The following is a 25535-nucleotide window of genomic DNA, read 5'->3' as shown; positions in this document are numbered from 1 at the left end:
GAAGAAGAGGAGGAGGAGGAGGAGGAGGAGGAGGAGGAGGAGGACACACAACCATCATCATCCATTAGCTTTCCGGTGGATCTTCAGCTACCATCCATGCCTGACTTCCAGACAGGGAAAAGGCAACTCCCACTGAAATGTACAAACATCAGGGGCTATCGTTGCACTAATGACTTTTCAGCCTTTGAGAATTTTGTTTTAAAATGACATGGGTCATACTTTAAGCCCTTTTTAACAAACATCATAGTCTCAATTTTTGCCAGTGATTAGCTAATTTCACTAATAGCAAGCAGGAGTCACAGAATGAATGACTATCAAGGAGCAAAGTGCTCCATAAATAAAGCTTCTACATTTTATCCAGAGCTGCCTACACACACACACACACACACACACACACACACACACACACATGCACACACACACACACACACACACACACACACACACACAATCATTCCTAGCATTGTGGCAAACGTGTCACCTACTTTGTATAGAAGATTTCTAGTGATCAGGTTATCAAGCTTTGGATCCTGTGACAACCTCCCTGTTGTGTGCTCCGACCCTGGCTGTTCTTTTCATGCTTTTACGCGTGTACGCCACCCCATGCTCCCCTCCCCCACATGTACTATCATATTTGCACTTAGCCCATCTCTGCTCCAGTGAATTAGTTCACATATCATTGCCTTCCCCAAGGCGTCCAGCAGTGGCTACTCCTATGCACTCGCAATTGCTTCTCAGCTTGTGGCCAAGATAAAGCAAAAACTGTGTTCCTGTGGGAGGCCCAATGTAAAATGTGCTCATTTTCCATCATACAGACACACACACACACACAGAGAGAGAGAGAGAGAGAGAGAGAGAGAGAGAGAGAGAGAGAGAGAGAGAGAATGCTTGATTTTGATTGGAGGCTCTGTGGTGAGTGCTGCTTTGGAGTCCTCCAGTCTAAGCTTACTGATGGCAGGGTACTTTATTTATTTTATTCATTCTGCAACTAGAATGAATGAACTCAGGAACATAGGATTAATGACTGACAATAGGTCAATCACAGTGACTCTATGGGCCAACTTCAGATCCACCAAACTGTTGCCTACTCTCTATACCTGTGATGGCACAGGTATGTCTGGGGGACGTTTTACACCCCAATTTCTCCGAAGCATTCAGTCATTTGCATTGAGAGTCTGTTCCATTCACAGAGGTACCTCCAGGTTCGGGGGACCACAAGCTTCTCTCTTATCTTAATGGGTCTAGACAAGAAATTCTCTTCTCCATGAAAACTTGCTCTCACCGTTAACAACCAAGGGCAGCTTAGATAAAGCCCCTCTGCTTGGTTTTCTCTTCTCCATCTTAACGGAAGATAACAACCCATGATACTATGGATCAGCATTTTTTGTGAGACAAGGCAGATTTAGAAAACGTTATTTTAACTGAAATCTAACAGCATGCAAATGTACGTCCCATAGGTTCCTAGTCATCTCATACGCGAGTTGCAACCACATTAATGGCCCTGAATTCTTATTAAATAGAAATTGGGGGAGGGCCACTTCAAGCTAGGAAGGAAACAGTTTTGAAAGTCACTTCTCCTTCCCCGCCCCCACCCCCAGACACAAAGGTGCTCAGGCAAGGAAGCAGAGTTGTTCTGTGTTTGAGTAAGGGGAAGAAAGGGAGCCAACGGAAGAATGCGAAAACCTGAACCTTTTCATTCTCGTATGTACTGCTTCCTTGCTCTTGAAGATGACCGAGCTAGTATTATTCCCACCTACCAAAACTGAGACCCAGTAAATACCCTTAAAGTAAATGCCCTGTGTGTTATCACTGCTTTTTTTTTTCTTTGTATCTTACCCTGGGGAATTTAGAAGCTTTCCCTGGGACTTAATTAGAAGAACAATTGAGCAGGACCTTTAACCCCGGGAGGCAGAGGCAGGCAGACCTCTTCGAGTTCAAGACCAGACTGGTCTACATAGTGAGTTCCAATACAACCAGAGCTACATTGTGAGACCCTGTTTCAAAAACAAACAAAGTTAAAAAACAATTGATGGGTCCCTCAACTAAATAAATACTGGTTTCTTCAAACAGGGCTCACGCACTTAAATTTTCTTTCTAGAAGTTAGTTCCAGAATTTCTGTTAGCTTTTCTCCCAGAGCACATAAGTACTTTCATATAAATTTTCCCTCCAGTGGTTGTCTCAATACTCTGAAATAGGCAGATATGCTATACAAATTCTAATTGATATTAATAAAAAACCTAGAGTCAGATATAGGGGTTAATACTGAAGATCAGAGAAGCAGAGAGGTCAGTCACTAAAGGGTTCTTTTACTTCTACCAATGCTCAGACTGAAGGAGCGATCCTGTCCTCAGACTGCATCTCCCAACTGCCTCTGTCTCCACCAAATCTCAGACTACACCTGAGCTCCTCTCTTAACATTTCATTTTCTATCTTGCATACAGGTCATTATGAAATGGAAATAGCTGTATTTCTTCAACTTCTGATTAGGCCAATGACTCAGTAATTATAATATGAAATGGTTGCTTTCTATATGTGCGAATAAAAATTTATGCTCATTTTAAGTTAACTATAGGTCTTCAGTGTATATATACACATTATATATACAGGACATATATATATGGACACACACATATATACATAGCACATATATGTATGTATATATACACACATAGTGTATGTGTGTGTATATATATATATATATGTATATATATATATGTATTCTAAAAAGACAGAGCAGGTGGCAATTGGAAGAGCTGCCTGACCTTAAAAGTTATAAAGAAAAGCTAAATTCCATAAAGTTTGGACAAGTAAACAGCCCAAGGTTTGAGGTTTCTGTTTAATTTTCTTTAATTGATAGATTTGGGGAATTGGACTCAATTATGTTTTATTAATAGACTATTGTTTCGTTCTTGTATTATTTTTTATAATAATACAATATAATAATAAGCACCTGAAATAAGTGCTTAGATCAGAAACAGCATACCTCCAATCAAATCCCTCTTGCCCAAGGGAAAATTTGAGATACCAACATATATTCCAAGAGCACTTTTAAGAGCTAATAAATAGACCAGACTGTTCTTAGAAAACAAGGGGGGGAAAATCGTTTTTCTAGGGAGACAGAGGAGCTGACAAGGCTATCCACAATTCCTTTCTTTTATTATTAGGGCTGTGTTCCATACAGAGGGATTTTATATTTTAGTGTTAGGAAAATTCACAACCCAACACCATTATTACCATTGTTATGTAAAGGGCTGATGCTATGATCCTTGGCACATTTTATGAAGACACCATGGTGTATTTCATGCGCGGCACACTTGTTCTGTGTTTCAAAGGGAGTATTTTTTTAATCCTATCTTAGATTCTATTGCAATTCCTAAAATTGAAATTCCGACTATTCTATAAGGAAGGTGATTTCCTGAGCAGACTTTACTTAATTATTCTAATGTAGTCTACCAGAAGGGCAACATGCTGAGAATAAGAAAATAAGTCTTCACGGTTGTAAGCCTGGCACTGGGGCGGGGGGGGGGGGGCACAGAGATGGGCAGTCCCTGCAAGTCTGATCCATAATTGAAACTGTTTTCTATTGTGGGGGGAAATCTCAGTCTCAGACTGAAGACTCTAGAGGACCCCAAAACATTCAATGGTAGGAGTTAGGAGTTTATGGCTTATTATGGACCTAAAATGTAGGTGGGTAGGTGCGAGAGAGTGTTTGGAAAAGGCAGAGTTAAAACCCCTTTATAATAATGTCTTTTACAGCATGTGAATTTACGAAACGGGTTCAAAGAAATCCTATTTATTGTCTGTTCAGTGCCCAGGGAAGTCACGACTTACTAGACAGGTATTCGATAAATATTGGTCGAATTAACGGCCTTCATCCACAGTCCTTTTGAATTCTAGACGCAGCCGGGTCTTTACTCCATAGAAAGCAATGGAGCTGGAACCATAAAGCCCTTAAAAGGTCAGGACCAGTTAACAAGGCTGAGCTAACCTCCTGGGCAGTGCCACACAGGCCGAAAGCCATGAAGGAAGAGGAATCAAAACAGGCTTAAGAGTCAGAAAAAACATAACAACAATAACAAGCTCGTCTAAGAGGAAAGACATTTCTGCTGTGGGTGTTAGCAGGAAGCGACCGCAATTACCGTAGGTCATCATTCCCCCTGTCAGTCGGTAGGCGATCACCTCGGTCACCGCCACCCGGGCCCTAGGGACGACTCACACCCCACTTTTTTTTTTATTTTTAAACGCTCTCCAGCAAGACTGCGCTGCCCGGTTTCCCCGAGTTGCTCGGAAAGAGCAACCACCTAAGGCTCGACCTGGGTCCACTCCGTTCAAATCACGCAGCCAATAGGAAAACCCTCCGCCCTGGGCCGACGGCGTCGCGCGGGCCGGACGAGCCCCGGAGGCAGGTCAAAACCCCGGGACCGCCTCTCCCGGCCGACCGGCGGGCCTCTTGAGTCCCGGGTCCCGCAGGACAACCTTTCCTTCCCGGCCTCCTCCCTCCCTTTCCAGGATCGTCCCAGCCCCCGGCAGTCCCAGCCACACCCGCTTCCCTCCGGTGGCGCCCCCGCCGCGCTCTGCGGCCGCGCTCTTCCTGGGGCCGGGCGGGAGGGGCGGGGGAGGGGAGGAGGGAGGCGGAGCGCGCATGCGCACAGGCCGCAGGGCGCCTCCCCGGCCGCGATCTCGCGAAGTTACGCTCAGCCGGGCCGCGGCTGACGGACGGGCGGACAGGCGGGCGGGCGGGCCGTGCCGGGGGGCGGGAGGGCGTCTGTGGGAGGAAGAGAGGTCCAGCTCTGCCGGGCTCGCCCCAGTGCTCTGTGGGATACTGGAAGTCTCGAGCGTCTCCTCCCCGGCTCGCAGCTCGGCTCCCGGCGGCTCGGTGGCCGCCACGGTCGCACACCCCCCGCGTCCCCTCGCCTCTCCCTCGCCGCCGCCCCCTTCCCCCCCGCTCGCGATAAGAAGAGCCGGCGGCAGGAGAGGGGGATGAAGATGGCGGACGCGAAGCAGAAGCGGAACGAGCAGCTGAAGCGCTGGATCGGCTCGGAGACGGACCTCGAGCCGCCGGTGGTGAAGCGCCAGAAGACCAAGGTGAAGTTCGACGATGGCGCCGTCTTCCTGGCCGCCTGCTCCAGCGGCGACACGGACGAGGTCCTCAAGCTGCTGCACCGAGGCGCCGACATCAATTACGCCAATGTGGACGGACTCACCGCCCTGCACCAGGTCTGTGGGCGCCCGCCGCACGCACTCCGACCCCCCACCCCCACCACCCCACCCCCGGGCCCACGTCGTGCTCGTGCCCGGGCCTCTCCGGTCGCCGGTCCTGAGGCCCCGGGGTGGTGGTGGCGGGAGCCTCCCTGCTGCGGGTGAGGGGGCGGCTCCGGCGGGGGAGGCTGGCCGCGGGGCTCCAGGCCCCCTTCGGACCCCCGGTTTGCCGGTGCAGTTAGGAGCCGGCTGCTTTCCTAGGCGCGGGGCAAGATGGGGCTGTGGGCTTCTGGGGTAGGTGGGGGACCCCAGGGCCATTTGTGGACATGTGTCTGGGACTCTGGGTCAGGACGAGCAGGAGAGTGTAATGGGTTGTGCCGAGGCCCGGTGTCACTGATCCACTATAGCGGGGGAGGGTGGTTGAAAGCCACTAAGAGGGATTGGTAACTTGGGCAGAGGGGACCCCCTTGGGCCTGGAGGTGGACATGGGCTTTGGTGTACTTTTTCGGAGTTGATTACCAATGATGACGATAATAATAGTAATCAAGAGCCGGAGCCGGGTGCCCTGCGCGAACGATTTCCTGTTTTCTCCTTTATTACTCTTGGTCACTGGGGAGGAGAAAACGGGGTGTAATTAGCTGATCTGCAGTGGCTGAAAGAGAGGGGCTGGTAGGGTATCGGCTAGGGAAGCCTGCCCAAGTGGGCTTGCCCACCTCGTCACTGAAATCTATGATTCCTGGTCTCGAAGAGTTTGTCGCAATGTCACAGATCCCTGAGCCCTGGCTCCCGAGTGTGCACCGGGACTAGAAAGAGAAGAATAAACACTCCACAAAGACAGTTGCCAAACTTTGCTTTTCCTTTTGGGGTTGGGGGGGTAAAAAAAAAATAAAAAGAAAGCTAATACCAATCTTTTCTCAAAATGGATGCTTTGTGCATGTTAAAGTTTTATAGTAGTCCGATTGGGATCTCTCGGTGTTAGCCAAATAAGGAGAAACTATTGGCAATCCAGAGATAGTGTTGCTTTGCCTTTAACAAGCCAAAAGCAACAAAACCCTTAGAGTCCTGCTCGAAAAGCAAGTTTTTAAGTGCTGGTAATAGGTGCCATGGCATAGATTCTTTCTATTTTCATATTAAGCAACTAGAAAATTTACAATGAAAAAGGCTTTTCTTAAGGCTATCTCGAACTCGTCTTGGTTGTGTGGGAAATCAGCTTCGGTTTGAATAATACTGTGGTAAAAACTCGTTTGGGTGGTTGGAGCTTAAGGCTTAACACTTTGTATCAGAACTCTATAGTTTGTGACTCTTAACTTTACACCTTTTAGAACGACGTGGTATATTTTCCTTATGTTGCTCCCTGCTTTAGTAAGTGATGACCATGTTAAGTTTCATTTAATCAAATTCGCATATCACACTTGGCATTAAGCCTTTGTTTACAAAGCTGACTGGAAGGGTTGAAATGACTGACAATTGGCAGGACAGATCTGGAATTCAGAATGGCCCCCAAGTGAAAAATACAGCCTGGTTTCTCTCATGTGGTGCAAACCTCAGTTGCTTAAAGCATAGTGTAACCAAAGTTCAAAAAACATGGTTTTGAGAAGGAAAGCAATTTTGGTATTCAAAATTGTAATTGTGTAAAATGGAAGAAAAATCTTAAAAGTTTTCTTTCAAATGCCCCTGCAAGTTTTAATGTGAGTTTGTTTCTAAAACACAGTGACTGTTTGTCAGAATGCTTGGATAATGGTTCATATCAGTGCATTTTCTGAAACTGCTAAGTAGAACTGTAAAGTTGCTTCTCTATGGAGAATTGTATTGGCTTGGAGGAAGAAGGCAATTCCCACTTTTTTTTAAAAAAAAAATATTGCAATAGTGATTTAGAAGGGAGAAAACACATGGAATTGGCTTTTAAGGACTTGTGTTTCACTTCTTTTAAGAGGCTGGATCTACTGATAACTTCTGGACTAACTGAATTCAGTGCTTTGTTTGGTGAATGTACATACAGTCTTTATTGAGAATTTTGTTTGACTTGGCAAGCACACGAGAAGTTTCTGAGTTTATGCCATTTGCATAGCTGATTTGGTGACCAGTCCTTGAATATTTTAATACTCTAAAGACCATAAAATAACTGAAATATTTGACCAGCCTAGCTTCTCTGGAGTCTGTTCACGTATTCGCTCACCTTTTTAGTTTGGCAGGAGAAAAGCTGTGGTACTTCCCAGCCCACGGCTACACTAACTCTGGCCTTTTCCTTACCTTTCTGATGGAAGTGGTTTGCAGTTTAAGGTGTAGTTATCGGTCGGATGAACTCTCGTTGAAAGCAATGAAAGAAACTCCGCTGCTGTTCTTTATCTCTTTGGTGTAGAAATGCCGACTGTACGGAGAGAAGGCAAGCGTCTGCCCTGTCCCTGGAGAAGCCTTCCTCTTTCAAGTGTAGGATACGGTTGTCTGACTTTTTGTCTAGACCCAAGGTCTAGAGTGCAGTTATTCACCTGCAGAGCTTTGTTTATAGTGTGCGATTATACCTGTATTTTAGCATGCTTGGTGAACAGTTTCAGGATCTGTTGGGTTATGTATAGGATGCCCTATCCCAGTCCTTACTGATACGCCTAAAATGCAGGAGTGTCAGTTTGTAGTTTAACTTTTTTATTTTAACTACAAAGTCTTAACTTTTTCTCTGTGCCAGTGATTTTCAAGTCAATTTCCAGTTTCCATTCTTATAGAACATTCTTGCTCAACTTTCGGTTATAAAATGAATTATACCTATATATTGTAATTTTAATCAAAAGTATATATCGTTAAGTAGACGTGTCTATTCCGATCTGTTTATTTGCCATAGGTTGACAGCAACTTTGTTTTCATGAAACATTTCTCTCAGGGACTCTTCCTGTTCAGAAGACTTTTTGGTAATTGAGTTACAATCTGTTTTTGTCACTTGTTTCATTATTTTTTCATGTCTTGACGTTATATGGAATCCTTTTTATGCAATCTGAATATTCAGCTTTAGTTTTAAATCATCATGATTTCAGATGAAAATGGAGACTAAAACCCCGATCCTCACTGAGCACGACTTTTCATTGACGCCTCTATTTCTGTTAATGATGTCAGCAATCTCAAGATAAAGTTAACCGTTTTTGTCCTAGTTTACTCTTGCTCCCAGTGTACATATGTCCAGGCAGCCACCTGTCCTTCAGAGTTACCTTCAAATTCATTTTTTCCTTGCTAGTTTGAGTATCAAGCTGTTCCATGCACTTACATTTTTATCCTGGTATTATAGGAGCAATTTGTCTTCCCATTTCTATATGTGCATGCATGCATGTATGTATGTATGGTTTAGTCCAGGATACATACCGATTTCAGAAACTCTAACAGTGCTGTGTTGTGCCTGTCCTCTTACTGTAGGTTTGAAACGTTGTCATTAGCCTGTGCTTAGTAACTGAAATTGGTAAACGTTTTCATTGGGACTGTATCTTTACATTTTTTTTCAATACTTTTAGTCATCTCTTTACTAAAATAGCCTTCCTTTCTTTACCAGCCCACATTAGTTTCCTTCAAGGTCCCGTCCAGCTGCCGACTAGAAGGACTCTTCCTTTATAACCGTGGTAGCGGAGACACACGCGCTCTTCTAACGGACGCCCTGTACTTACGTTCTGCCCATCTTTGTTATTAAAGCACATCTTACTGGGTAGTATTTGGAAGCTTGTTTTCCAAACTTTTAAAGAATCAGGACCCGATATGTTTCCATAGACTGACTCACTAAAAATTTTTATTGAATTGTATTCTGTATTTCTTTTCATGAATAATTCTTATGGTTGGTTATTCGTATACTGTGAACTATATATTTGAAGCCTGCATATCCAGGTTTTTTATTATAAAATTTGTTTTTATGAAATAAATGAAAAACTTTGTAATAGATGTTTGGTACATTTCTTTTAATTGAGATTTAAAGTATTTCTAAGTATGCTCCCTTTCTATTAAGAAGTTCTAAACCAACCCCAAATTTGGTTGAGTGGTAGAAAATACGTTCAGTAGAGACCTTAGTTGAGGACCTCATAAGAAACTAAGGTAGAGCCAGGTGGTGGTGGCGCACGCCTTTAATCCCAGCACTCGGGAGGCAAGGCAGGTGGATCTCTATGGGTTCGAGGCCAGCCTGGTCTACAAAGCGAGTTCTCAGGAGACAGGACAGGCTCCAAAGCTAGATTCTATAGTGAAACCCAAGGTTAGATGGTAATTTTACAGTAATGCCCCCCCTGTTTCCAACTAGACAGACTTGTAGATAAGCTTAATATTGAATCATTTTGCTCTTAAATACAAGTTTCGTCAGTTTGTAAGGGATCCGTTGAGAGCTTCTTCGTAAAATGTAGCACGGGTGTAGTGCAGTTTTCCTTAAGAAGCAAAGTGTTAGACTACTAGAAGATTTCTGAATTGCCTGTCGTGTAATAGTTCAAGTGTTATATATGTGTTTTAAGCTGAATACATTTATAGTTTTGTAACCTATTCCTCTTCTGTTTTTTCAATGAAATGCTAAGGTTTTGGATCAATTATAAAAAGTATTAAAATTTCTATTAAAAATGTACATGACTGAATGGTGGTGGCGCACGCCTTTAATCTCAGCACTCGGGAGGCAGAGGCCAGTGGACCTTCGTGAGTTCAAGGCCAGCCTGGTCTTCAAGAGCTAGTGCCAGGACAGGTTCCAAAGCTACACTGAGAAACCCTGTCTCTAAAAACAAAACAAAACAAAAGAATGTACATGAAAATTATTTTTCTGCATGCTTTCCTTTAGATAAGCTATTCTACCTTATGCTGATGACTCAATAAACTTTTTATTGAAATCCTCCAAAATCCATTTTTCAAATGTATTAAGCAAGTTGCCAAGCCCGGACCGGTCCCTTCCTTCACCGAAGTAAATGGGCAATGTAGCCATATATGGGGTGTGCTGGTGCAGCCCAGCGCCTACACTGCTGCTGTGAGAGCGCTTTCTGCACTTGCTGGCTCTCTGCTTCCTGGCAGCAGTTCTGTGGTCTGACTTTGAAGTGTCACAACCAACACTATCTTTCCTGGGCTTTAGCTCCAGTGTGATTGCAAGCTGTGACTGAGCATTTTCTAGCCTAGCCAGGTAGCAGCACTGGGCAGAGCAGGGGAAGCTTTCGTCAGCTCTCTTACCATGTTCTCCATGTTCTATTCAGTAAAAGAAACACATTCAGAGTCCAGATGATCTTGAAGAAAGAAAGGGCTTTTAGAAACCTTAATAGGCGTAAAGACAAAACATGATTAGATTGCTACTGTAGTAATAAATACCTCCTAAAGGTGCTGTTCTCATTGCTTTAGAGTCTGTTTAATAAGAGCCGTCTTTTATTATACCTTTCTCTTGAGATTTTGCTGGTTTCCATAATCATAGTGAAGAGATTTGGAGAGCTCTAGGAGTTGCTGTAAGTTTACTTTGTTAGGGTTGCATGTCCAGTAGCCATGACTTACAAGTGTCTTAGAAACAGTGTAACTGTAATTCTCACAGCTTCCTTCCTGGACTCAAGGTTGTCAGTAGGAGGAATGGCAGAACTGGAACGCTAAAGTAGCTCCGAGTCCAGAGCCCAGGCTTTAGTCTAGGTACCCACTTTTTAAAACAAAAACAAATAAGCAAACAAACAAAAACAACATTTTTCTTTCTCTATGTATTCCTGTCTGTCCTGGAGTTCACTGTGTAGATGAGACGGGCCTCAAACTCACAGAGATCCTCCTGCCTCTGCCTCCTGAGTGCTGGAGTTAAAGGTGTGCCACCACAGCCCAGTGCCCTATTTTACGCCTGAAGAAGAAACTCTTTTAAATCATTTTTGTGATTGTATTGAATAGTATTTGAGAGTTTCCCCTGCACAGGTACATTTTTTTAAAAAAATGTACTTTTGTTTCAAAGAACATTTGAGATCTTTTGATGGTACTTAAAGTGCAATAGTAATATATTTAAAATTAATCTAGAATTCAAAATTGCTCTAAATTTTAGAACTTGCCAAGATTGTTTCGCTGATCTTTAATTGAAGAATACCTGATAGTGTGACTTCTTTATTTTGTTTTTTATAATTTACAAAGGAAATTACTACAAAATACTTTTTTCCAGAATATAGAATTAGTTTTTCTTTTCATTTTTCTTCTAGTAGCAATTTTATTACTACATTTAGTATGTACTTATTTCAGTGGTTTTTTTTTTATATATATACCTAAGTGTTCATTCTGTTCTTGGAGACAAACTGCAGGCAGACTCATATCTGAGATACTGAAGACAATCTCAGCTAGACATGGCGATACAAGCCTTTTATCCTCTGGAAGGCAGAGGCAGGCAGACCTCTGAGTTTCAGGATAGCCAGGGCTACATAGTGAGGTCCTGTGTCAAAAGAAAAATAATCTCAGCTTGTCATCACCATGCAGCATAATTTCTTCAATTTACTTTGTAGACTGTGATCATTGATATTTTGGATCAGGACATCGAATATTACACAAAATGCTAATGTAGCTTCTGAGCTAGGAAAATGGCTTTTATGTGTTACTCCTGCTTGATTTGCCTTTTGTTAATAGAAACATCAGGTTATATATTCCATGAAATGATTTACAAAGTGTAACCAAGTTGCTGTTGAGGTCTTAATTTGAAAAGGATGAATTTTTTTATTTTGATAAAAATACAAAATATGATTTATTTATTTATTACCTGTTATTGCTCTGGATTTTATTTACATGAACATCTTTATTTCAGTAACTAAACGTACATCTTTTTTTTTTCCCCCTTGCTCCATCAGGGAATTTAAAACAAGTAGTTTGATCACCTGGTAGCTTCATCATTTTATAAAGTAATGGAATATTTTAACAAAGAAGGATGTTGCACCAAAATAAATGGCAGTTAAGATTCACTTATTAATCTAGAAAATTATTAAAAGATTGATACAGGTGTTCTTTGTGCTTTGGTGAAAGTACATTTGCAGCCAAGGCTGACCAGATCCCACGACTATGCTATGTGTTCTGCTTTTGCCAGGGCATGGTAGTACATGTTGTGGCATTCTGTATCATCAGAGTTTAAGCGCTGCAGCTCTTGGATACTTAATAGGAAACAAGAAAGAATTTATCTGAAGGGATTGGGGAAATTGATGAAAGCCTTTGTTTGGGACCATTGGTTCCATATTCCTGCTTCCATAAGTCTTTGTGCTTCTTGTTATCCCGGAGAGTGTATTTCCCAGCTTATTCTTAGTAAGGCACAGCTCAAAGCACAGAGTGTGAGAGAGGTCTTGACCACTGGAGTACACAATGATTCTCTGCACTTTCCAAGCCATATTTTTAGCATTCATATATACTGTTATTAAAAGTATATCGTACCTTCAGACAAAATAGAAAATTCCTTTACATAGATATTTTTAATTTTTCTTTGTCTGCATTTTAATTCAGTAGATGTACAATTGGTATTTTTTTTAAAGAATTGCAATTTTAACAGCAAAATTAATAGGAAATGAACTGATAAATTATCTGGGCAAATATGACAGTATTTATAGTATTCAACATGTATTAGAAGCAGGGTGTTGTGGCACATACCTTTAATCCCAACACTTGGGAAGTAGAGGAGGCCTATCTCTGGGGAGTTTGAGGCCAGCCTGGCATACATAGTGAGTCCCAGGACAGGCAGAGCTATAGTTGAAGCCCATATCTCGAATGAATGAATAAATAGATTTATGTTTAAGTAGATTTACTACAGTAAAATAACCTTTATTTTATATTTACTTAAAAATAGAATATATTGCTGATTACTAAAACAGGTCTAATTTTGCCAAATTTGTATAATTTATTTTGAAAATGAATATCTTAAACAAATCCTTGGTATCCATTTAGGAAAGGGTTCCTTAGTAGCACACAATAAAAGCAGTACCTTCATTGTAGTGATGCTAATTAGAGACTCTTTGCTGAATGTTTTCATTATGGATCCCTCATACACACAATTTTCTGACCTCACTTGTGTTTTGGTTGCTTATCTTCTCATTGTTGTGCTGGCTAGCCATAAAAAGGCAGGCGTCACTTATGTCTTACTGCCCTCAGTGTCTGCTTGACTCAGATGTTCTCAGGGGTGGAGACATTCCACATTGTCATGTGTCATGTAGGCATTTCTGAAATGACATTCACTAGAAACCATGGAAAGCAGTGAAAGCATTTCTCAGCTGTCACCGTTTTAGTAATCTAAGAATGCTATGTGCATCGTGAGAAGAGAGTCCATGGAGAGAGCTTTACCTAATAGAAAGCTCTAGCTTGACTGTTACCTCATATTGACTTGGTTGTGTTTTGGATTAGTGTAGTCTCCTAAAAGAATTAAAGAAATTAAAGAATTAAAGAAAGCTGTCACTTTCTGCAGTGTTAGATAATGCAAAGGAGATTGGATTTAATGAGGTGTGAATTAATTACTTCTTCAAGTTTGGTAGCCATATAGGAAAGTATTTCTTCATAAACTAATTGTTGAAATACCCAAGTATGCATGCACATTCATGAATTATCCTTATATTGAGGTTTTATGTTTATAATATTTATATAAAATAATATCAGTACGTAAGATAATTTTGAAGGCTGTATAACTTTCAAGATTATTTTAGATGGAAATATCTGTGCTTTGGAACATTTGTAGACCTCTTGGAGTATCAGCTCTAGAACATTTTTATTGATGTCCTCTCTATTAAAATATATCCAGGAAAGTTACCTTTTGAAAATGCTGATTACTTGTAGTTGTATCTGGTGCATAGGTAGATTGTGATAATAAGCATGGTATCATTAATAAATAGCATGGGTAAATGCATGTTTTCTACAAAGCTTATTTTAAAAAATTTATTGCTTGAGAATTTCATACATGTATGAAACGTATTTTGATAAAATGCGTTTCTCCTCCTTTATCCCATCCCTATTCCTTCCCAATTTCATATGTTCTGTTTTTGAAACCCACCAAGTCTGCTCAGAGTTGCCAATATAGGTGTGGTGGCCTCATCCCTAAACACCCCCGATTCTCTTTCCTCAAGCCACTACCAGTTGTCAATAGCCCTTCAGCTAGAAGTGGAACCTGGTGACCCCCTCCCTCATCCACAAGCCTTTGTCTGGGTTGATCTTGTACAGGCCATGTGATGCAGTGTAGCTTCCATGAATTCATGTGTGCCTCTGGCATGTCACAGCATGAAGATACTGTCTCAGCATAGTCATCCACTCCTTCTGGTGCTTAGAATCTTTTTCCCTCCTCTTCTGAGCCTTGGGAGGAGGGAATGTGATAGCTGTCCCACCATAGTCTCTCACTCTCTGCACTTTGACCTATTGTGGGCTTCTCTATGAATTGCCTTCTTTGCAAAAGGAGGGGTGAAAGGTGCGCTCATTTATGGGTGTAAAGGTAAGTTGTTAGGAAGCTGTTAATTATGTCCACTCAGCAGGATGAGAATACCGGGTTCTTCCTCAGGCCCGTGACCTATCTAACCATGGATTTCTGGCACTGTTATGGTACCAGGCATGAGTTCTACCTTGGGGAGCAGACTACAAGCTTACTTTTAATTAGAACATGGTCATAAAGAGACTCTGAGATTTCAGTTAACTCTTTGCACATTTTTGACACTGGGTATAAGTTGTTTCAGAATTTCTCTTTAGTGAACCTAGTACACTCTTGCTTGTGTTCTAGGTTTTCCATGACAAGTCATTGTTAAACCTGACAGTTTGAATATTTGTGTATTTATGTTTTTGTTCCTAATAAAAGTTTTGATGCTGCTGTCTCCAGACTTGGATTCTGTATTTTGCTAAAAGCATGTTAATTAATCAGTTTTAATTAAGTTTTTCTCAAAATTTTTAACAGATTGCATGTCCAGCAATTGCTATATCCTTCCAAAGTACATTGGGAGACCACACAACAGCATAGTATCTGTCTTTTCCTTTGAAAATGTCTATTGCAGCATTATCCCTTCAGCCACCGTTTTCACAGTCTAATCTCAGTGCCTTTACCTTAGGTGTGAAAAGCTATAAGTAATTACTAAGATTTCAATACCTTCTGTGCTTGTTTTGTTGTTTGCTTTTGAGACAGGCTTTCGTGTAGTCCAGGCTAGCCTTGAAATCCTGATCCTCTTGCCTCAGACTCTATCTCCTTTTTATTTCTTAACACTGTTTATATTTATGCTTATTGTTATATATGCATATTATTGCAAATAGAAATGCCTCGGTAATTAAAACTGCATAGAAAAAAAATAGAAGATATTTAATGATAATCAAAGATCCAGGGTTGAAAATAGCCCCTTAAAAGTCTACTAAACTCACTTTAAAACAAGTATGTGATTACCTGTAAATGGGACTATACTTAGATTATACATAACCTTTGTTGATTAGTGTTGATACACAGTTTGCCTTAATGGCTTTATGGAATTTCACTTTATGTGTCTAAAATTATTTTTCTAATTTGATGAATGTTTACTATCTTTTCCACATTTTCATGATATAGCATACAAATATTAGACTATGTTCATCTTAACTTGTATTCTGTGAATTGCTTCCCAAAAATGTCACCTAAAGTTTTGTTTTGCTCAAATGTTGTGTTGCTTTTGTCCTTGTTTATAGAAAATATTTTTCAGTGAAGCTTCTAATATGAAATATAGAAAACTGACCTTGAACAGACTACAAGATGACACCTGCGATGACTCGTACGATGATGTCATCGTCCATAAGTCACCCAAAGAAAAATTAGTTTATTGTTCCTTTACTTTATGTGAATGTGTAAAATTTGTTGTATTCACCGAAAGAAGTAGTTGGAAAAGAAACAGGATGAAAATATTCTTCCTCACCCACCTCCTTTTTTTCTTTTGGTATGAATATGTATGTGTATGTATGCATGTGTGTGAGAGTGTGTGTGTGTGTGTGTGTTTGTATGTGGGAGAGAGACAGACAGACAGACAAACAGAACGTGGACATACACATCCGCAAATGTACGTGTAGAGTCAAAGGACAGCTTTGGATGTCGGTGCTCACCTTCTATCTTGTTTGTTTGGGGTGGGGACTCTTGTTTTCCCAGTGAACACACCAAGCTAATTAAATCCCTGTGAGTTTCTAGGGATTCTTTTGTTTCTGCTTTCAGGTCCTCTTAGGAAGAAACACTGGTATTTCAGAGGCCTATGTTACATATCTGACTTGCTCTTCTAGAAGACCAGAGTTCAATTCCCAAGGCCTACTTGGGAACTCAGAACTGTCTGTAACTCCAGTCCCAGAGTTCCTTTCTGGCCTCTACAGACCCCAGGCAAACATTCACGCAGGCAAAACATCCATACACATAAAAACAAATTAACAATTAATTTAAAAAGAAGTACATCATTTTTTAAAAGATTTAATTTGGTGTTTTAAAAGTTTGCAATGTATGTTATTAAAATGTTGACCTAATCTATATTTGTATAATGCCACTATCCACTTAAATTAGAGGTTAACTTCTTCATGCAACAAATACTTAGATCATCACATTTGACACTTTACTAATCATATAGTGTTTAGTGTGCTTTTGATTGACATTGTTAACAAATGATAACAGTTCAGTAACTGAAAAGGTGCAGGGTTAGATTATTCTTTTTGAGAAGGACTAAGCCCAGAATATCAAAAAAACTATTTGGATAATAAATTTATAAATTTATTTAATTTATGTCATAACCACTTTTGAACCTGTTCCCTCTGGTTCTTCTTAGAGTTTTTGTTCATTTTCTTTCTGATCTACTTTTTAAGGACAAGCGTTCCTAAGACTCTTGTGCCTTTTTTCTTTCTTTCTTTCATTGCTGTAGTTCAGCTGTTTCCAGAAAATCTGAGCTCCTTTTTACATTATCCATACCTTTTTTTTAGCATCATCATTCTTCAGCTTACAAAGCTAGAATTTTGATGGCCCTCATCTGTTTTCTCTTCTTCACTTCTTCCATACAGTTATTCTTCCCCAGCAGTTTCAGCCTGCAGTATAGTCTGCTCCAGTCTTAGTTAGGGTTTCTCTGGCTATGATAAACATCATTACCAAAAGATAAGGGAGGAGAGCAATTGTTTGACCTTCCGTTTGTTAAATTGTCACTTAGTCAAGCCAGGACAGGGACCTGGAAACACAAACTGCAGCAGAAGCCATAGAGCAATGCTGCTTTTTACAACACCCAGCACCACCTGCCCGAGGTCGTACTGTCCACATTGGCGTGGGCCCTCTCACATTTATTTACCACTAATTAAGAAAATGTAGCACAGACTTGCCTGTAGGCCAGTCTTACAGAGGCGTTTCCTCAGTTAAGAATTCTTCCCCTAGCTTGTGTCAAGTGATATAAAACTAGCCAGCACAGTTCCAGAAGCTCCTAAGTACTCAAAGAGATGTGTTTTTGTAAAACAAATTCCAACAGTACTCTCTAATGAAATGAAGTTGCTTAGGCTTCAGGAAAATACAAGTCAAACCACAGTGAGTTACCCATTTCACAGCCTTGAGGATGGCGGTAATAAAATGGATAGGAACATGTTGACTAGATATGTGGAAGTTGTAACCCTACTGCATTGTTGGCAGTAATGTAAAACATGTTTTTAATTACTAAAATTTTATTTATTTGTGTAAGAGATTATGTAAAGACTGGAGCCTGCATGAAGGGAATAATTGCATCTTTCCCACTGAGTCATCTCAGCAGCTCTACTTTTAAAAAAATTTTATTTCTCTATATGGCTTCGCAGTGTGTGTGTGTGTGCGCGCGCGCACACACACACACACGCGTGCGCAGTATGTATTTATGTGTATATATATTATATATTCTAGAATTCTGTCTTGGTAAATTATTTTATTTTAAAGAAAAATTGTTTTTACTACTAAGAATTGAGGCATTGACAATTCTAGCAATTCTAAACCTTAGACTAAATGTGACATTATTTGGTGTAGTTAATAACAAACAAGTTGGCCTGTGTTGCCTTAGTACGACTTGCTGTCTGCTAGAGTGTATAGGTAAGCATATGAGCAGTCATAGATTTCCATCAGTTATGTGTAATGAATGACCTGGAGTTGTTGTACTCCAGAGTCTTATGAAAGCTTGGGGAGGCACATCCACACTAGAGTCAGGGCACCCCAGATTGTAAATGAGAGCAGTGTTTGGAACAGTCCTTCAGAGACAGAGAATAGCATATTCAGAGACCTGGTTGTGAACAGAAGTGGACAGTGTACTGAGAAAAGAAGGCCAGAGGGAATAATTTTCAAAGCTGGGCAAGGGAATAATTTTCAAAGCTGAGTAATCTATAAGAACTAACTATAGCTAGCAAACTTATAGCAGTTGAGTTAGGAAATAGATTGCTTAAAATATAGTTAAGACAAAGAATTGGTAGGTACTAAAAGTAGTAGATTGTCCTGACAGTAAAAGTCAAAGATTTGTGTGGCCTGTATTCTGATGTTGTTTGCGTGTAGATGAGGGATCTATATCGCGTGCTTACTGCTTGTCTAAAGAGGGGAGTATGAATCAAGAAGTGACAGGTGAGTGTGAACAGTGTTCTAAAGGGTATGTGGTTGGACTAGTGGAGATGAGCGTTACATATGTTCCTAACTATATGTTATATATTGAATTGGGGGAGGGAAGTTGTACTTAGTCTATTCTCTGGGGCCTTTTCTGTCTGCTGGAAATTTGATAACCAAACAAAACAAAGTTCTAGAAAAACCACAAGAATCCATATGCCTAAAATAAATCCTCTCTCTTTAACTCTTCCTGTACATTTCAGTTTTAGGATACCTTGTGATTGCTGGGAGGTGCTGGGAGCAGTGTTTGGGGGTGTGGCTTGAGTGGCAAGCCGAAGTGTGGGAAGAGTAGTGGAGTGGTGACGTCAGGTCCTTCTGCTGAGATGATGCGCTGGGAAAGTGAGCTCAGAGGCAGGAGGCGGCCGAGAGGACAGTGCTGGGAACATGGTAGGTTTTCCTGAGAATCATACACTTAGGAATTTCTCCAACTGCATGCAACTTCCCTCAGCTTCTAAGTTTACTCAATAGTGCTTTCAGGGAAGAGGAACATTTCCTATAGCAAAGAAAAAAAGCTGGTTAGGCTTTTCTTACGTGCAATATGTCGGTATGGTTTTGTTCAGAATATAACTAGGCATGCTTTTGTTTTCTGAAGTTTTTCTTTGGACATTTTAATTTTTTGTTACACGGGTAATGAGGAAAACAGCTCTTAAACAGAACCTTGTGAGCTGTTTTAACCTGCAGCAAGCTCAGTAGTCTTATTTCAACCTAAGTGAACCAGGAAGTAGTTATCTTATATTGAATTCTGACTTTTAATATGTAGTTTTCTCTTTTCTACCTACCTTTGACATTTAATCTTATGTGTGTGTGTAATGTGATGTGTGACATGAACTGATAGTTTGTAAATTGCCCTTTCTAAAGACACTTTAATGTAAAGATGCTACTTGAAAGAGACACTATGTATGTTATACCATCTGGAGACAAGGCATTTGTGTAGGATACAAATGTGGAAATCATTTTCACTGGTTAACAGTGACTGAAATAGACATTTTAAATTAAGCCATCTTTTAATGTTTTTTTATAAATAGTTTCTCTTGTTTGGACAAGGAAAAAAACACCTAAATGAGTACTTCTGGTAATATTTTGAGTGTTAACTATAGATACTTGGACATAACTGAATATTGGTTTGCTAGTTTGTTAAGGGTTAGTGTTGATGGTACATGCTTGTTTCTGTATTGCACACATCTCTTCGTGCTCTATTTCCTGGGGAAAGGATTGGTAATGTGATAGATACCTCAGGAGAGTTTTTAAGTGATTTTTTTTTTTTGGAAGATAGCATTAGGTATATTTTGTAGCTATTGGCAAGTGGATCCTGAAAGTTCAGAACAAGTTAATTACTAAAAATGCATATTCTTTTCAGAGGACACCATATTTTCAGAGACAGCATTTGGACTCTAGCAGTTTGGACAGTTCCAGCAGGAAAGATGTAGACAAAAGAAAAAAGTCCATAAGGCAAATTTTATACAATGAACTTTTTTACTTTGTAAACTATGAATATAAAAAGTATTTGGTGATGAAGATCCATTTTAAGAATTAGTTGGAAAATGGCCTCAAATTTCTAAAAAAATTTTGGGAGTATTAAGTTCAGAATGATATGAATTGTTGGGAAATATTTTTGAAGCAGATGAAAGAAAATGCTGGTTAAGTTCAGGTCCTGAGTTCAGATTCCCATGTGACAGCATGGTGCAGCCCTGGCATAGGGGAGGCAGGGACACGAGGATCCCGGAGCTTACAGCCAGCCCAGCCAGTGCTGTGGACTCCAGCTTCCAGGGAAAGATTTTTTTCTTGAAAATCAAGTAGAGAGCTACTGAACTGTTGAAGAAGAAATTCTGTGTCAACTTCTGGCCTCCACACATACGTGTGTGCAACATATGAACATGTATACACCACACACACAAAAGACTATGAAAGAATGATGTTGAAACCCACAAACGAGAGAGTTGTGTGAGAGCCTTTCACTGAGAGACTGAGCAGTTAGTGGTTGATGGGAAGGGTTGCCATTTTCTCCAGTGATGTTAAACAGATTTTCTGCGCTCTAGATAGGTAACCCCATCTGTGCTTGTGCAAGCAACCACTGATTAAACTCAGTGGGTCCTACTCCAAAGGGACATGAAAGTAGGGAAGAAGGACTTCAGCAAGAGAGGGAGAGAGACAGGCTAATGAAGGGCAGAGATGGTGAAATTCATTACGTATGTGTATAAAATTGCCAAAGAATAAAAAAATAAGTTACAAATTAGAACAAAAATAGGAAGAAGGCAACAGAATGGCATTTATATGTATAATTTTATATGTATATTTATTTTAAATGGCTTGTAAATTCTAATATCCATTGTAATGGTAAATTTGGAAGAAGTTTTTTTGGTTACTAGATGTCCATTTGAGTGTTTTTTTAAACAAGTTTTGTTGACTTTTTTGTTTGTTTGTTTTTTTTGTTTTTTTGTTTTTCGAAACAGGTGGCTTTGGAACCTGTCTTGGAAGTAGCTCGTGTAGACCAGGCTGGCCTCTTTTATATTGTGTGTGTGTGCGCGTGCGTGCATACGTGTGTTTATGCCACAGTGCAACTTTAGAGGTTAGAGGACAGCTTGTGGGAGTGGGTTCTCTTCTTCCATTGTGTGGGTTCTAAGTCTAAGTTGCGGCTTAGGGGGAAGTGACTTTACCCACAGAGCCATCTCATTGATCTGTCTTGACAAGATTTGTAAATTCAAATGAGGAGAATATTGCCAGCTAAGTATGGTTTGAGATCTAGTACAGAATTTGGGTAAATTCATATTGCCTTTGTGGTTAACATGACAAAGGGCTGTGACAGCTAGTAGCCTGGCCCAGGTGGACTAGCACCTGGCTGTCTCACGGTGGGTATGTTAGTCTGTTGATGGGTGGTTGTGTCTGTTGATCCAGACTCCTTGGTTCTTCCTTTTGACCCTGTCCTAGCTGGCATGTTAGTCAGCACAGCTCAGGGACAGTTAAAAGCATGTAGAAGTGGGTTTTAATAATAAGATGAAAGATGATGATATTAACATAAAATTGCATTTCTAGATTTCCATATGTAGGTTGAAATCCTCGACAGACATGAGAAGCAAGTGTGTGCAGAGATGGAGGCCAGCCCTGGTTGCCTTTCCTGTGTTGCTTTCCACCTTAATTTTTGAGACAGTCTCTCTAAATCCAGAAGTCACTGTTTAACTAAACTAGATAACCAGGGAGCTCTGGGCGACCTGTGAGCACAGTCTTTTAGACAACTCATACAGAGCCTTTCTCATTCTATAAACTTTTCTGCTTAACCTCACCTGGGCTAAATAAATAAATAAATTTGTCAGTGTAAGAAGTTATTCTTTTTTTTTTTTTAATGAACGTGACATTGAAACTAGACTTCATTTGGGTTGTCAAGTTTTCGATTATAACAGGTCTTGCATTCTTAAACAAATGGGAAAATCAGTAGCTGCATCTTTACAGGGACCTGCTTAAAATAATGAATAACAGACAATTGTATATTAATGTTTGTGTGTATCACAAATGTGTACATGTTGCTATAGGCAGTTACATTCATTTGATCCCTTGTGTAAGGATTATTTTATTATCCCAGTGAACAAAGTGAGGTACATTGATTGTATTGCAGAGCTGAGATATGAACGTAGTGATTAAACACTACTGGACTTAGACTTTTCTGTAGTGGCTCTCGACTATTTGAACCAGATTCTATCACTGTAGTAAAGTAACCTCAGGAATCCCTGGGGCTTAATTATAGACAGTTGATAGATAGGCCAGAGTTGGTCCGTTATCTCCTGAAACTGAACCAAAGAGCTCTGGAAGAAACTGCTGAACGGAGCCAGAGGACTCTCAAGGCATAGCTTGTCCTGTGCTGTCCTGGAACCTCTTAGTTTATGCTGGACAAGAACTAGGGTGTCCTTTGCTGTACGGTTAATTTTTATAATAGCCCTGCTTCTCCCTTTAACCTCAAGAGTGTTAACATACAACGATCAAAGTGCAGCATAGAACTAACAAGGCATAGGCTCTGCTAAGATGTTTCTGTTCCCAGAGAACATCGTGTAGGCTTCAGGGAAAGTGCCTTTTCACTTCCAATGGAAGTGTACCTGCTTTCCGCTAACATTTGCTTTTACATTCTGTCGGTTTTTCCATTACTAAAGCTTGGTTGTTATTTTTGGATAATCTGATTCCAAGTTTAGAACTTTTACGTTTTACATGACTGGGGATGACAGGGAGATAAAAACAAAATCGAGACAGCAAGAAAAGCAAGCAGTTCTGAGTTTCGGCAAAAAAAAAAAATTGTTAAGTTTTTTTTTCTATTATTAACTGTTCTTTTCCTATTTTGGAATAAAGTGGAACTAAAGCCTAGTTTAGGTAAGGTAGTTATCAGAGACAGTTATAGTAGTATACTCTTGGAAGATAGGAAATAACTAAGTATGTAGCTTTGGCTATTACTTGTTGAAAGTAGAAATGAATTTTCAGGAAAGATGCATTATTACTCTGAAGACACTGCAAGACTTTGTATTGCTTAGAGAAAGCTTTTTATTGGAAAACCAATTATGAGTTAGTATTATAACTATTGTTAAAACTCCTAATTAAACACTGAGAACTATTTAAATTGTTTTTATATTTATATATTGTTTATATGTATGTTTCTGCACCATGTGAGTGCCTGCAGATGCCAGAAGAGGGTGTTGGTTCTCCAAGAATTGAAGTTACAGATGATTGTGAGCTGTCATGTGGGTGCTGGACATCAGATCCAATTTCTGGAAGGGCAGCAGTGCTCCTGACCACTGAACCATCTCTCCAGGCCTTTGGACATGTTTGTATAAAGAAGTATTCTGTTCTTTCAGAAATTTACTGTTGCCAGTAGTAGTCTGGTTTCTTTTTAGGTTGATAATGGACTTCAGTCCATTAAAAATGCTATGAAAGTTGTATTAAGCCATACAACTCTAAACTGTGTTAATTTTCTTGTACTTTAACAAAGAATAATCTATCTTTATAGATAGTAGTAAAATTAGGGGAACTCTACCGTTAGTAGAAGTACATGACAGAAAGAATGCTTAGCCTCCTTTATAGGTGTGTGTTATTATCATTGTCTTATTTTTTAATCTTCTCTGAAAGAAATAACAATATTTGATTTAATTTTTTTTGTTTTGCTTAACCTTTTTTAAAAATTTTTCTTTTTATTTATTTATGTGTGTGCACTGCATGAGCAGAAGGAGGCCACAGAGAGATGTCAGATGTCCTGGGACTGGAATTCCAAGCAGTTGTGAGCCCACCTGATGTGGGGGCTGGAGGCTGAGCCATCTCTCCAGCCCCTGACTTGATGCTTTTTATTAGAACTGGCTAAGTATCTCTTTTTTCTCACCTTTCTTTTTGCCTCATTTTTTCACCCTACCTTGAAGGTAGCTCTAAAGTTCAATTTTTTTTTTTTTTTTTTAGTTATCTTATTGTTGAAAAAGTAGCAAATGAATTCTCTGAAACTAAGGGAAGGATATGACTTGATGTTAAGGATCATTAGATTTTTTTAACTTATATATATAATGTATTTTTATTTTATATACTTGAATTTATGTGAGTGTTTTGCCTGTGTGCGTGTATGTGCACCATGTGCATGCCTGGTACCTGTGGAGGCCAGAGAACCATTGGGTCTCCTGAAATTGAAGTCACACATAGTTGTAGGGTGCTATGCTGGTGCTGGCTGGGAACTGAACACATGTCCTTCACAAGAGCAAGTGCTCTTAATTGCTGAGCCATCTTTCCAGCCCCAGTATGGGGTAATTTCATCAAAGACATTTTAATTTTTTGTGTGTATCCTTTCCTCGGGGACTTTATTGTGGGTGGCAGTCATAGTCTCCAGCCCTCTCTGCCTTTCATACTAAAGTACCCATTGACCTGTGGCAGAACAACCAGAGCTGTTACAACCTCATTGCTTGTTACTGAAATCCACTTTAAAATTTAGCCATGTGTTATTCTCTAGGAACTTAATTTAATGATTTGAAAAAGTGTGATCAGTCTTATATACATTAAACTGTGAAAGACTATAGCCTTTCCCTATACATTAATATAGACATATTTTCTTGCAGCCCACTGTCCTGTTTCTGTGTGTGTTGTGTATATCTTTATATAATTTGTATACTTGTATTTGTATACTTCCGATTATGGTGTACAATTTATCTCAATGAGTAGCTGATTTTCTTCATTTTTATCATTAAAAAGCTTCAGTATTTTTAAAATTTACACCTATAGTTCTGTTCCAGGTTTCATTCTTTCTAACTTAATTATTTAAACAATTGTTCACTTTCATACCAAAAATTTGGTGAACATTTTGATACAGAGGGATGTTTTCAATAAGAAACTAATTTTTTTTTAAATTCTCTGAACTGATTTTTATTTATTTTTGTCAAAGTGAAGGAAATATTTAATCCCTGGAGCATTGCCAGATTGCCCCAAAAGGTCGCACAACTTTTAAGTTCCCATTAGCAATAGTAGTCTGTTTTGCCATGTCCTTGATTTGTGCTGCATATTGCTTTAGCAGAGTATGGAGATGGGAATGAGTTTTAGTATTTAACCTGCTGTAAGTAGAGTATGTCAAATATTTTAATGGTATAAATTTATTCCACAATTGATGGGGGTTTGGCATAATTACTGACAGGGACTAAATGGTAACAACTGTATAGTGTGGATTTTATTTTTGGTTGGCTTTTTCACTAGTAGGATCCTCTATAGTAGCCAGTCTGGCTTCAAACTTATACAGTCCTCCCTTCACTTTCCAGAGTGCTAGGGTCACAGCCACCACATCTAGCTTTTATTTAACTTTAAAATTAAAACTCTTATTTA

The 25535-nt window shown here is 39.9% G+C and overlaps 1 protein-coding gene across 6 annotated transcripts in view; it reads left to right on the top strand.

Annotated features, from left to right (window-relative positions):
• Positions 1-4767: 4767 nt before the first annotated feature.
• The window catches only part of Ppp1r12a (protein phosphatase 1 regulatory subunit 12A), a 113603-nt gene continuing 92835 nt past the window's right edge, over positions 4768-25535 (top strand). For 3 of the 6 annotated variants that reach the window (XM_048418593.3, XM_085683376.2, XM_085683377.2), the window contains exon 1: positions 4769-5218. In XM_048418593.3, coding sequence (XP_048274550.1) covers positions 4982-5218 — 237 coding nt within the window. In that variant the 5' untranslated portion in view covers positions 4769-4981. Of the gene's footprint in view, positions 5219-25535 lie in introns of all 6 variants that reach the window. The other 3 variants (XM_048418594.3, XM_048418589.3, XM_085683378.2) reach the window with 2 other exon arrangements.

This window comes from Myodes glareolus, chromosome 26, assembly GCF_982192425.1.
Source record: "Myodes glareolus chromosome 26, mMyoGla1.1, whole genome shotgun sequence".
In the NCBI taxonomy this organism is placed as follows: Eukaryota; Metazoa; Chordata; class Mammalia; order Rodentia; family Cricetidae; genus Myodes; species Myodes glareolus.
The sequence above is the reverse complement of the archived record's forward strand: the minus strand, read 5'-3'. Positions and strand labels throughout refer to the sequence as shown.